At 43.0% G+C, this 12,630-nt stretch overlaps 1 protein-coding gene across 10 annotated transcripts in view; it reads left to right on the forward strand.

The window, feature by feature from the left end:
- DENND2B (DENN domain containing 2B) overlaps positions 1-12,630 on the forward strand; it is a 149,881-nt gene that overhangs the window by 58,817 nt on the left and 78,434 nt on the right. Inside the window, exon 1 of one of the 10 annotated variants that reach the window (XM_046015544.1) lies at positions 3,220-3,243. The exons of 7 other annotated variants lie outside the window; for them this stretch is intronic. In XM_046015544.1, coding sequence (XP_045871500.1) covers positions 3,227-3,243 — 17 coding nt within the window. In that variant the 5' untranslated portion in view covers positions 3,220-3,226. Of the gene's footprint in view, positions 1-3,219; positions 3,244-3,515; positions 3,617-12,630 lie in introns of those variants that run through there. 2 more of the 10 variants (XM_046015552.1, XM_046015550.1) reach the window with 2 other exon arrangements.

Genomic DNA, 12,630 nt, shown 5'->3' on the forward strand with positions numbered 1-12,630 from the left:
ATTCTTTGCCTCAGATTCTATCTTCTGCTACCACATAGAGAAGGAGGGTGTGGGTGTGTGTGTCAAACTCTGCATTCTCTTTTTAGAAACTTTTTTTATTCATTCATTCATTCATTCATTCAATACATAATCATTGAGTACCCATTCTGGTCTAAGCACTGTTCTATATACTGGGGATATGGAGATAACTAAGACAGCAAAGTCCATGTGTCATGGAACTTAAAGTATTTGGGGTATCATCAGTCAGTAAATAAGTAAACAAATCAATAAATGAGATAAAGGTAGTGACAGGAGCTACGAAAGAAATTGTGGTGATATAAAAGAGGACAAGTAATAGGAACTTGAAAGCTATTAGAACTTAGAGAAAGCGTCTCTGAGGATGTGACATTTGTGCTTCAAGTTGAAGCACTAGAAGCAGCTGTGAAGGCGCAGGATTGGGGCATGTACCTTTCTAGAGGCGGGAACAGTAGGGGCAAAGGCTCTGGGTTGGAAAGAGCTTGGCATGTTGAAAAAGCATGAAGAAGTCATCATTGTTAGAATATAAAGGAGCCACTGGTTATAAGGGTGAAGACGTTGGTGGAGGCTAGACCAGGTACAGCCTTTTGGGCATGGGAAGGAATCTGGAGAGCCAGCGTGGGGGCATATATTCTAGGCCTGTGGCGCAACTAGGGATAAGATGTCAAAATGTGAGAGGGAGGGGGTGCCTGGGTGGCTCAGTGGGTTAAGCCTCTGCCTTCAGCTCAGGTCATGATCCCAGCATCATGGGATCAAGCCCCATATCAGGCTCCCTGCGTGGCGGGAAGCCTGCTTCTCCCTCTCTCACTCCCCCTGCTTGTATTCCCTCTCTCGCTGTGTCTCTCTCTGTCAAATAAATAAATAAAATCTAAAAAAAAAAATGTGAGAGGGATGATTGGCTAAGAGGAACACTGAATTTGAGAAGAATAAAAAAAAAGAATATGGGGAAATAGAGGGGATCTGGAGTAGGGATAGGCATAGGTAATTAGCTAAAAGAAGGAATAAGTATAATTCAATTCTGCATACTTCTTGGGATCAAGGAATATATGCTTCAAATTTGCTGTAGATTTTAGGTTTGTGGTGTATCGTTAGAGAATGCTTTCTGTATTCCTGGCATTGTATTAGACCAGGCATTTCCCCTTGCATCAGTTGAGTAAATTCTTACAGTAATCTTTGAGTGAATTTGATGTTCTGATATCGACAGATGAGGAACTCAGAGGGTCTAACTTGCTTAAAATCCACATCCCAGTCTGTATGATTCCAAAGGATGTGCCCCTTTTATACTTCCACCCTGACTGGTACACCAAATATACCTCCTCTTAGTTATCTAAAATATTTCATGTGCATTTTCCCCTGGAATTATGTGTTGTTTACTGTCATGTTCTCCCTTCTATCCATTGGAAGCTAGGATAGATTTTGGATGTTTGTGGATTTGAATGAGTTCTTTTCAGCTTTCCTGAAAGGAGTACCTGATTAAGTATGGAAAATGCCAGTCCAAAAACGGGGGATGTGGGGGTAGGTGGCAAGACTTGGAAACAGATAATGTGATTCACGTCTCTTTGGGTAGGAAGAGTGATGGTCTTTCTCATGACCAATACTATACAAGTAGTCACATGTCTTAGATTATAATTCCCTTTGTTTTATAGTAAGAAGATAGAATTTGTTTTGGAAAATTTAAGTAATTTTCAGTAAACTAGCATTTGTAAATGAACTATGATTTCCTAGTTTACAGGTCTCCTTCAGAGTCTCAAAGTTTATTGGAAATGTCTGAGGAAAGAAATTTATCAGGCCCCAACTTTCACTTGCTGGAAATTGAATATTGACTAGTTTCTATTGGTGGCTATTTCTTTTATGAGGGATTAATCCTGTTTGGATTCTGTAAATCAAGGGTCAGGATTCTGGAATGAAAATGTGTGTGCTGTTGATAAACTCTCATTCCTCCATGCTCATGAGATCTGAGATCTGTGTTCAGCCTCCTCAGCCAGCTTAGATGCAATAGTTTGTGAAGGGCAGAGCAGGGTGAGATTGAATTTTGTTTTAGCATAGATTCTTGACACACAGAGGAATTTTCTTTTGTAATGGGATTCTGCTTTCCTGTCTCCCCTGTCCCTGTCTGTTTTAGTAACCATTTTGCTTCTGAAGGAAAAGATATGTGGTTAGGAAAGATTCCTTTAGACAGCGTTTTTATCTTTAGCACTGATTCACTGAACAGACATGAGATGTTCACCTATCATGCATGACCAGGTCCATACCATGAGTGGGGCCATACAGATGAATTAGGGGTCTGGCTGAGAGGATTGCTTCAGCCAGATCTCAAAGGGCTTGACCCCTCCAGGTACTGGGGAGTCCTTCTTTTGAAAATAGGAAAGGAATACAGTTGGATTTAGTTGGTAGAATATAAACCTGTGGGACCATGTGGAAGATAGAAGACACGGAGTGGTGAGAAGAACTTCTGTTACCTGTGTTAACTAGTGGGGTAGTAATCCAGTCTCTCAAAGTTCATTTAAAGCAGAGTATAACGGAATTCTGGAGGGTCTGAACTTTAGTTGCAGGTTTTCAGACTTGAGCAGGCCCCAGATTCAGCTGGAGAGCTAGTTTCCAGTCTGTAGGTTTGAAGTGGGGCCTGAGAATGTGCATTTTTAAAAAAGATTTATTTATTTATTTATTTATTTATTTAACAGAGAAATCACAAGTAGGCAGAAGTAGGCAGAGAGGCAGGCAGAGAGAGAGAGAGAAAGAGAGAGGAAGAAGCAGGCTCCCTGCTGAGCAGAGAGCCTGAAGTGGGGCTCGATCCCAGGACCCTGGGATCATGACCTGAGCCGAAGGCAGAGGCTTAACCCACTGAGCCACCCAGGCACCCCGAGAATGTGCATTTTTAACAAGTTTCTAAGTGTGGCTGGTGGCTGGGGAACACGGTTTAAGAGGCTCAGCCGCTGAGATTCAAATAAGGCTGTGAGGGCCAGATGTCATCCACATGCCTTCTTTCGGTGACCTAGCATTTCATGCCTGTACTTTAGACTCTCTTGGGTGGCTTACCACCACAATGTCAACAAAGCCCGGTAAAGGCCCGCACTCTCGGTCACAGTGACTCTTCTCACGATATCCGTATCACTTCCGGCTGAGGCTTCCGGCCAAGTGCTCCTCTCTAAACAAAACAGCTGTTTGACTCCTTGGAAAATGCCCATCCGGGCCCTTGTTTCGATTAGGATAGATGACATTTCTGCCAGGGTAAGCTCCCATCTGCCCTTTAGCACACCCCCTTGCTTTGCAGAACTGTCTCAGGGACTGCAGGCAAGCTGAGCATGGACTGTGTTCTGTTGATTAACTAGGTTTACACAGGATATGCCTGGGAGATTATCTCTTTAGCCCAGGAGTTGAATTTCCAGGGCAAAGTCCACAGTTGGCCACTGATAGGCTGAGAACACCTGGAAGAGAGGATTTCACTTGGCTTTCACTTAGCCAGGCCTTAGTGCCTCTTCCCAGAGAGGTCAGGTGTTCTACTTGTCTGCTGCCCAAGCAGGTATCTTCTGGGTGCTTCTCCAGAGCCGTGTGGCTCCAGGAACTGCCCCCTTGGTATCTAGTTCAGGACCTGTGGCTTCAGGTGAGAATAATGAATTCAGGTGAGAATATGAATAAGCATAAGCTGCCCTGTCTTCCTTGACATTATCACTTCTTGGAGCACTGTCTGTGCTTGCTTCTCTCCTTGGGGGAGGATCTCCCAGGACTCCCCTTTTCTCCCCTTTTCTACCCCTGCATACACAGGAAATGATCATTTTGGAAAGGCATGTTGAGATAATAGGAGGAGGCTCTTGGTAGTGCTGAGCTCCAGCGCTGCCCTGGAGCTTGAAGGAGTCGCTCTGTCTGCACAGCTATAACCCACTCTTGGCATTGTGGTTGGGAACTCTGGTCCCGTCCCAAGTTACACCAGGGTTTAGAGGTGAGAAAACAGAGCGCCCAGGAAGGTGACAGAGCTAGGACAGAGATGCAGGTCATTGCACTTTGGATTCCTCTTCTGTAAGCATTTCACAAGAACGGTAATGTGTTGCAATTTCGGATTAGTAAGTGTGGCATGAAACTGTCTCAGGCTAATTTTTAAGATTTTTTTTCTTTTTTGATAACAAAAGTAATACATTTTTCTATAAACTTTTACACACAATAGGAAAATATATGTTGGAATATGAGCCTCTCCTATAAACAAATGCGCCAGGAGTATAATCATTGTTAACAGTTGGGTAACAGTGGGTTTTCCTCCCAACAATACATTTATATTAACATTTATTTTATTTTTACAAAAAGAGATTATAGTCTAATCAAAGATGAAAACAAAAAGTATTGGCAAGGTTGTGGAAAAATTAGGAACCTTATACACTGCTGGTGGGAACGTAAATGGTACAGCTGTTGGAGAGCCAGATTCAAAAGCTAAAACTTACCATATGACCCAGCAATTCCACTCTTAGGTAACCCTCCCAAACTGAAAACAGGGACTCAGATACTTATATGCCAGTATTCATAGCAGCATTATTCACAGTAGCCAGAAGGTGAGGAAACACCCCAAGTGTTTAGCCGCTGGTGAATGAAAAAACACAATCGGTATAGCCACACGATGGACTATTATTCAGTCATAAAAAGGGATGAAGTTCTGATCTCTGCTACAATGTGGATGAACCTCGAAAACATTGTGCCAGGTAAAATACACCAGACACAAAAGGACAGGTACTGGATGATTCTGCTTGTATGCAATATCTGTAATTGGCAATTCACCAAGACAGATAATAAACTAGAGGTTTCCCAGGAGTTTGGGGAGAAGGGAGAATGGCGAGCCATTGCAAAGTTTCTGTTGGGGTGATGGAAGGTATCAGAAACAGGTAGTGGTGATGGCTATACAACATTGTGAATGTAATTAATGTCACTGAACTGTAAAATCAAAAATGCTTGCAATGGCAGACTTTATATTTTGCTATAACAACAAAATGAAAGAAAAGATTATACTCTCCTGAAAATGTTTTCACTTGGTCATTTACCTAGGCTGTCTTTCCTTGTCAGTGCATTCCTTTTAACAGCAGCATTGGGTTTCTTCAGGTGGATGAAGCAAACTTTATTTAATCCTGCCCCTGTTGATGGATACTCGAGTTGTTTCCAGTTTCTCCTGTCCTGAACAGCGCTGGCCTGCAGTAACCAGCCATATATAGCTGTCTTTGCCCGAGTACTATAGTACTTGTACTACCTTCAGCAGAATTCCTAGAAGGGAAGATTTGCTGATTAAGGGTATACTCATTTAAAATATTAGTAAACATTGCCAAACCGCTTCCCAAAGAAGTTGCATCAATGTAATTCTCGTCAACAGTATGGAAAGTTTTCTCCTGCACCCTTGCCAACATGGCTGTTATAAATCTGATAGGTGAAAAGGATTTCTTATTGTTACTTTATTTAGGATTTCTTTCCTTTTTTTTTTTTTAAGATTTTATTAATTCATTTGACAGAGGGAGAGCATCAGCAGGGGGAAAGGCAGAGAGAGAGGAGGAAGCAGGCTCCCCGCTGAGCAGAGAGCCTGATGTGGTGCTCAATCCCAGAACCCCTGGGACCATGACCTGAGCCGAAGGCAGATGCTTAACTAACTGAGCCAGGTTCCCCAGGTGCCCCAGTCGCTCCAGGATTTCTTACTAGTAAACTGAACACCTTTTATGCTCACTGGCAGTTGTGCTTATTCTTTTGTGAATTTTTGTTTCAGAAACTTTGTTCGCTTTTCTGTTTGGTCATCATTTTTTTCTTATAGATTTACCAGGATTTTTACGTATGTGTTACATTAGAACTGTTCATTGTGTAAGTTGTTGATCTTTTTTCCTCCAGTTTATTTTTAATTTTGACCTTTTTTTGGCTAATTATTTGCCTTTCACATGTTCTATATTTTTCTTGAGGCAAATATATGATATTCTCCTTCAGGGCTTGTTTATTCTCCCCTTAATGACTTTTGAGTTGAATTTTGTGTCATACTTGGAAAAATTTTCTTCACTCATCAGAATTATACAACTCACTGATTTTTTTCTAGTGTTTTTATGGTTCCAATTAAGGTGTAATTAAGTTGTACTAAGGATTGAGGTAGGAATTAAATTTTATTGATAAAAACCTAGTAATAACCCTTCTCCTATTAAATCAGCTCCTATATAAAAATTTGTAAATGTCTGTTTACTTTAGTTTATTTCATGAGTGAGGCTATCTATATTTAAATATTTGCAATATAAAAGTCTTTAGTGAGAGAGGCAGATCAAAGTCAAGGAATTGTGCCCTGGTCTTCTGACTGCCAGTCATGGCTTTTGTTTGTTTTCTGTTATTCTTAGACAATGCAGCTGGATTCCTTTCCTTGAGGTTTGGGGATAATTGCATCACTCCCCTTCTGAAGAACTTTACAGTGAATCCTGTGCGCAATTATATTTGACACATTAGACCTAGGTAGTGTGAAATGAAAGCTTCACTCTTACATTATACTGAGTGAGATGAGCTCAGCCTGGCTGAGGTGGGAGCAGAGAGGCAAATGTGTGTTTGGTGTGGATGAGGCTCAAGGGCCAAAGTCTGAAGGGATGTTAGGACAAGACCTGGGGAAGGTGTGATTCTGTGCAGGGGAGCAGCAGGAAGCAGTGTGAAGAAACTTGGCCGCTTAGAAGATTAATGAAGATTTTTGAACTGAGAGAAGGAAGAGGAATCATTATTTATGTCCCGATTACTAAACTAGTAAGTCCCACCTAGTTGAATTTTAAGTCACCTTTCAGTGCTGGGTCAACCAAGGGTTTCTGCCCTCAAGGGTTGTGAACCCAGAAGAGAAAGCCTTATTTAAGGTTCAGAGTAAGTAAAATCCTACAGCCAGAGAAGTCAGGGTTTGAAAGACCCAGGAGAACAGCATCGGCCTGGCGTTGTTTCTGTTCTTGTCAGCCAGGAGCTTAGACGGAAATGTTTTTAGTGGGAATAGGCTAAATAAGGAAGCAGGAGAAACTACTTCAGACTAGCAGACATTCATTAGGCCTGTAGGACTGGCTGCATATATACATACAGTCCCTACCCTTAAGGAACTTAGTAGTTCAGTGGATAAAACACAGAAAATGTCAATACACTGTAGTGTGATTTATGTCCCTGTAAGTGGTACCAGGAGGAAAGTGTTAATTTAGTCACTGGTGGGAAGAGAGGGAGAAAGATAAAGGGCAAAGTTTCACAGAGGAACTAATGCTGATTCAGATTTTGAAGGATAAATAGATTCTTTTTTAAAGTTTGTTCCTTTTGACCACCGTGAAGTGTTATTTTCTAAGTGACCAACCCAAAGGAAGGGCATTCCAGGTAGAGGGATCAGTGTGTGCAAAGACAGAGAGGAGTGAAACAGTATGTGCAAAGTTATGTGCACGTAACTGCCAATTGGTCATTTTGGCTGTGCATAGTAGGGAAGGGTGAGCAGAGTCAAGGTGAGGCTAGAGGCAGGCCTTCAGGAACTAGGCCTTGAACGGCTAGGTCTGCCATGGCCTACCGGATTACCCCAGACAGAGTGGGTTTTTAAACAATTTTATTATTACCTCTCATGGTTTTGTGGGTCTCATGTGGGGTGTTCTCATGTAATTTTAGTCAGATGGTGGCTGGCATTGGAATCATCAGAAGACTCACTCCCCCCATGTGTGTGGTGCCTGAGCTGGGAAAATTCAAGAGCTGAGGCTCCTCTGCTCTGTTGCCCTTACTCTGTCTTTCCCTCTCCCTCCATCACTATTCCCTGGGGCTACTCTAGCATGGTGGGCTCAGGGATTGCTGGGTCTCTTGTAGGGTGGCTCAGGACTTGGAAGCCAGTGCCCCGGGTGAGGCTGGGGGAGGTTTCATGGCCTTTATGTAACCTGGCCTTGAAGTTAAGGACCCTCAGCTAGGCCACATTCTGTTCCTTGAGGTAGTTACAGGGGTTCTTCTGGTTCAAGGAGAGGAGTAGCAAACCGTTCGCAAACTTGTTTTGAAACTTGTGACAAGCATACAAAGAAACTTAGCCTTGGGTAAACTTAATTCATTGCTTACCATCTTTACAGTATGACCATGGCCTCTTAATACCTGACCTGTTATTTACATACTGTTTAAATCAGCTCATGTTCAAACTTAAATTTATTTTAAAGGAAACGTTATCTCGCTCTCTTAAAGTGGAAAATCAATATTCCAAGCCATACACACAAGATAACTTTTAAAGTAAATACAGTGAGAATAAAAAATTTTAGCCAGATACTGCTGCCTATGAAAGTCTCTCCAGTGTTAAAGCTAAGCACAGCAGCAGCGAGTGGAGACTTTCTCCTGAATCGAGTGAGAAGGTTTGAAAGAACTAGCAGATGAAAGACTTGATCACCTTGTGATTTGATGCTGTGGAGGGCGTACCCCCCAGTTCCTTACCATGTTCTAGCCATGCAGCTGCTAGAAGAACTTGAGGCCTGGAGTCATCCAGTCAAATTTGCATTGTAGCAGGATTACTCTAGCTGAAGTGCAGAAAATAGACTTGAAGAAAGTAAAAGTAGTTCTCAGGAGATTATGGCAGTAAGTTGAGCAATGGATAATAAAAGTGGGATGAATGGGTGGCCGGCCGGGAATGGAGGAGGTAAACCCAAGGCATTAAGGAGACAGGTTTGTAGGTCTTGGGGACAGACTGAGCTGGAGGAAGAAGGAGGAGAAGTCAGAGACAGCTTGTGGAGTTGGGAAAATGTGGAGAAAAGCTGTGGAAAAAGTACAGGAGAGGAAAGTGTTTTATTAGAGGTAGAATGGAAATGATGAGTTCTGGTTTAGACATTCCTTTTTCTTAAATTTTTAAAAGTGATTTTTTTTCTTTTTTTAAAATTTTTTTTTTACCATGAATTCAGTTGGCACTCTATGCATTTGTCTGATTGTTTCTTTGGGGTATTGTGTAGGTTCTTCTTCTCTCCCCTGTATTTTCTGTAAACTGCAGATTAGACTTAATTAGATTTAGGGCAAGCGTTTTTTTTGGAGGGGGGGGACACTTTTTATTTATTTATTTTAACATATAATGTATTATTTGTTTCAGGGGTACAGGCCTGTGAATCATCAATCTTACACAATTCACAGCACTCACCATAGCACCTCCCAATGTCCATCACCCAGCCACCCTATTCCTCCTCTCCCAACCCCCCAGCAACCTTCAGTTTGTTTTCTGAGATTAAGAGTCTCTTATGGGGGCACCTGGGTGGCTCAGTGGGTTAAAGCCTCTGCCTTCACTCAGGTCATGATCTCAGGGTCCTGGGATTGAGCCCCACATCGGGCTTTCTGCTCAGCAGGGACCCTGCTTCCCTCTCTCTCTCTCTGCCTGCCTCTCTGCCTACTTGTGATTTCTCTCTCTGTCAAATAAATAAAAAAAAAAAAGAAAGAAAGAAAGAAAGAGTCTCTTATGGTTTGTCTCCCTCCTCTTACGGTTTGTTTCCCTCCCCAGTCCCATCTTGTTTCATTTGATGCAGCAGATCAGAGGCACATAATAACTGGTTTTCCAGACATTATTGATGCTAAATTTGGTCACTTCTTAAGGTAGGGCCAGCCAAATTTCTCCATTGTAAAATTATAGTTCTCATTTTATAACCAGCAGATAATCTGTGGGTAACCTTTGGCACTATTCCCCATCAATCTTTCACTTAACTGGTTTTATTTTTTAAACTTTTTATTGTGGAAAGTGTCAAACATACACAAAAATAGAGAAAATCAAAGATGAACAGCCATATAGTCATCATCCATCTTCAGCTTTTCTTATCAGTGCTTGGCCTAGCTTGTTTTATTTCCATCCTTGTCCATTTACCCCTCCTTCTCCATTGGATTTGGGGAGCAGATTCTAGGCATCATACCATTGCATCCATAAATCCTTCACAATATCTCTCTAAAAGACCTTTCAGACATGTTTTGATGTGTTAATTTCTGACCAGTGGATTTTAGCTGCCCTCATGAGGAAACAAAGAATGCTGATGGTTAAACTGATCCCGAGTTAGGGCTTTACAAGTAGGTCCAGTGGAAGGAGAAGGGGCTAAAGATTTGAGGGTGTGATGAATTGTGAATTCCTGCTTCAAAGTTCATACTGCCCCTCAGTCTTTTCAGTCTAAAGACTTCATCTTCCATCCTCTTACGGTGACTGTACCTTTGACCTCATCACCTGGAGCCATTCTGCTTTCAGGATCCTAATCTCTGAAATTCCCTATGCTCCCCAGTCTTCTGAATGTTTACCCCTCCCACTCTTCATTGTTCCCTCTGGACAGCTGATTCTCTGACCTTTCCCTGCCTGTGGAGCCTCTGAGCACCCTCGGGACTGCCCACTTATTTTCCTCTTCAGCCCAAACCCCAAAGATAAGAATTCCAGTCATGTGCTGGATTACCTGAGTTCCTTCCCTCTCTTCTTGCTGTGTTCTTCAGTCCTGGTGGGCTCCATAATCAAATTTTGCTGCCATGGGCCCTAGATTTCTGAGGGCTGCTTCATTTTTCAGAAGCACAGTTCCTGATGCATCATTCCTTTCTCAGAAAATTTATACGATTTCCCAGACAAAAGACAAGACCCTTTAACTTGGTTCTCAAAGGCATCTGAGAGCTGACATTTCTTAGTCTTTCCACTTCTCCTTTTCCCTGGTCTACTTCCAGTTAAACTCCCACCAGGCTGAACATCTTGCCGTCTTTCATATGTCTTCTGCATCCCTGCCTCCAAGACATTGCTCATGTAGTTCCATCCACCCAGGTTTGCCTCTTCATTCTTTTGCCATTTGACCTTCCATGCCCAGTGCAAGGGCAGCCCTCTCTAGGAATCCTTCCTGCTTCTTCAGTTGGAAGTAATCCCTGTCTACCTAAATCCACACCATTTCATCTCTCCAGTGGCCCTTAAAATAGTCTTCCTGGTATGTATTATGTTTATGTTTCTGTTCTATCCACCTTACTGGAATGTTTGCTCTCTGAGGGTGGACCCAGGCCTGAGGCATTTTGGTGTCCCAGCCAGCACTAAGCAATTAATTTACACATGTTGGTGTTCAGTATGTATTAATTGAATGCACATATGATTCTAAGTGTGAATGGAAGGAATGTTAAGTGTGAATTCCCCTGGCTTACCAGAGTCTGTCCTTAAGATTTCCTACCGCTTCTTCTGTTCTAGTGAGTAAAGAATCAGACTTAGCTTGACCTGGCCCTGTGGAGGAATAGACCAGTCTCCGGACCCACATTGCAATGGGTGAAACACCAAGCTTGTCCCACTGTGGGAGCAGGAGCCTTGAGTACCAAGAGTTCCAGCAGGATGTTTCAGGTTTAGGGAGTTAGGCTGGCTTGGCTACATTCTGTGCACTGTAGGGGAGAGGATTTCAAAGTAGTACAGAAAAAGGAAACACTGAGAATGCTCTTGGCAGAGGTAGGAGCAGAGGGATTGGAGAGCATGGTGACCCTGAGGGGAGGGTTTTATTTTCATCAAGTGAGGCCAGTCCTTTTCCTCCATACCTCCCAGGGCTGAGCCTCAGTTGGATATGGGAAAACATGTGGGCATGATATTTGCCATTCTTCCTGCCTTGGGACCTTGAGTCATAGTCTAACTCTTCATCTCAAATTGCCTCCTGTCTCATTCTGTCCAACTATTGTTTGTCCATTAAGGTCTTGCTCACATTTCTTCTCCCACAGAAAACTTACCCTGAGCTACTCTAGCTCCTCTGTTCCTGCCCATTGTACTTTAGAGTACTTTTACTCTGTATCTCACATTTGAATTATTTCCTACCGTTATCTTGTCTCCCTAAGTTAGTCTGTGAGCTCCTTGACTGTAAGAATCACATCTCATGGCTTTTTTTTTTTCCTATGCTGAAAACAAAGCAGTGATCAGTAATTAGCATTGCTTTTGTGGAGGAGCCTGATACTAGAACTTGGAAGATTATCAGTAGAAGAAGAACTGAAGATGGGAAACTTGGTCATGGGCTGGTTCTCCAGAGTTTGGGTCTGGGGAGGCAATGCCTGTTCATCTTTACAATTGCCTAGTGTACAAAAGAAGAGAGTGGGTTTCCTGAATTCTGGCTTTTGAAACTCTGAGTTCAAATATACTCAGCATCCAGGCAGGTGAGGAATGAGGTTTTCAGTGCCTGGCCTCCAGGGAAGAAGAAGGAGGGCTGATGTCAGGGGCCCCACATAGCAGTGGGCAGCTTGGGGTAAGCTGGCACCGTGCCAGTTCCCCTCATCCGTAGGAGCTGTAGGCACACGTGGTAGACTGGAGCTTGAAGGATCCTTCACCAGCCTCTTTCCCAAGCTGGAAACAGGACAGGGAGCAGCAAGCCAGTTGGCTGACTTGCCTTTTCTGCCTTAAAGTACTTTGTTTCTGTTGCTAGCAACAGACATGGGTAGTGTAAATAAAACACAGACACGCAGGCACATAGACACATATGTAGAGACTGAAAATTTGAGTTGTCAGGGGCAGGAGGAGGGGCTGAGGTGGAAGGGGACTGAAAACGTGTAGCTAAGTTTCTGAAGATACTGAGTGTACTGGATCCTCCTCCAGCCTTTGGCGATAGGGTAGCTGAATGGGGGCGCCTGGGCTCTCGAGTAGGGTAAGATACTGCCTGGATACCACAGGTGTTGAAGACGGTGCTTGTTAACACTCGGATGCAGAGC

This window comes from Meles meles, chromosome 8 (genome assembly GCF_922984935.1).
Source record: "Meles meles chromosome 8, mMelMel3.1 paternal haplotype, whole genome shotgun sequence".
NCBI classification, from domain to species: Eukaryota; Metazoa; Chordata; class Mammalia; order Carnivora; family Mustelidae; genus Meles; species Meles meles.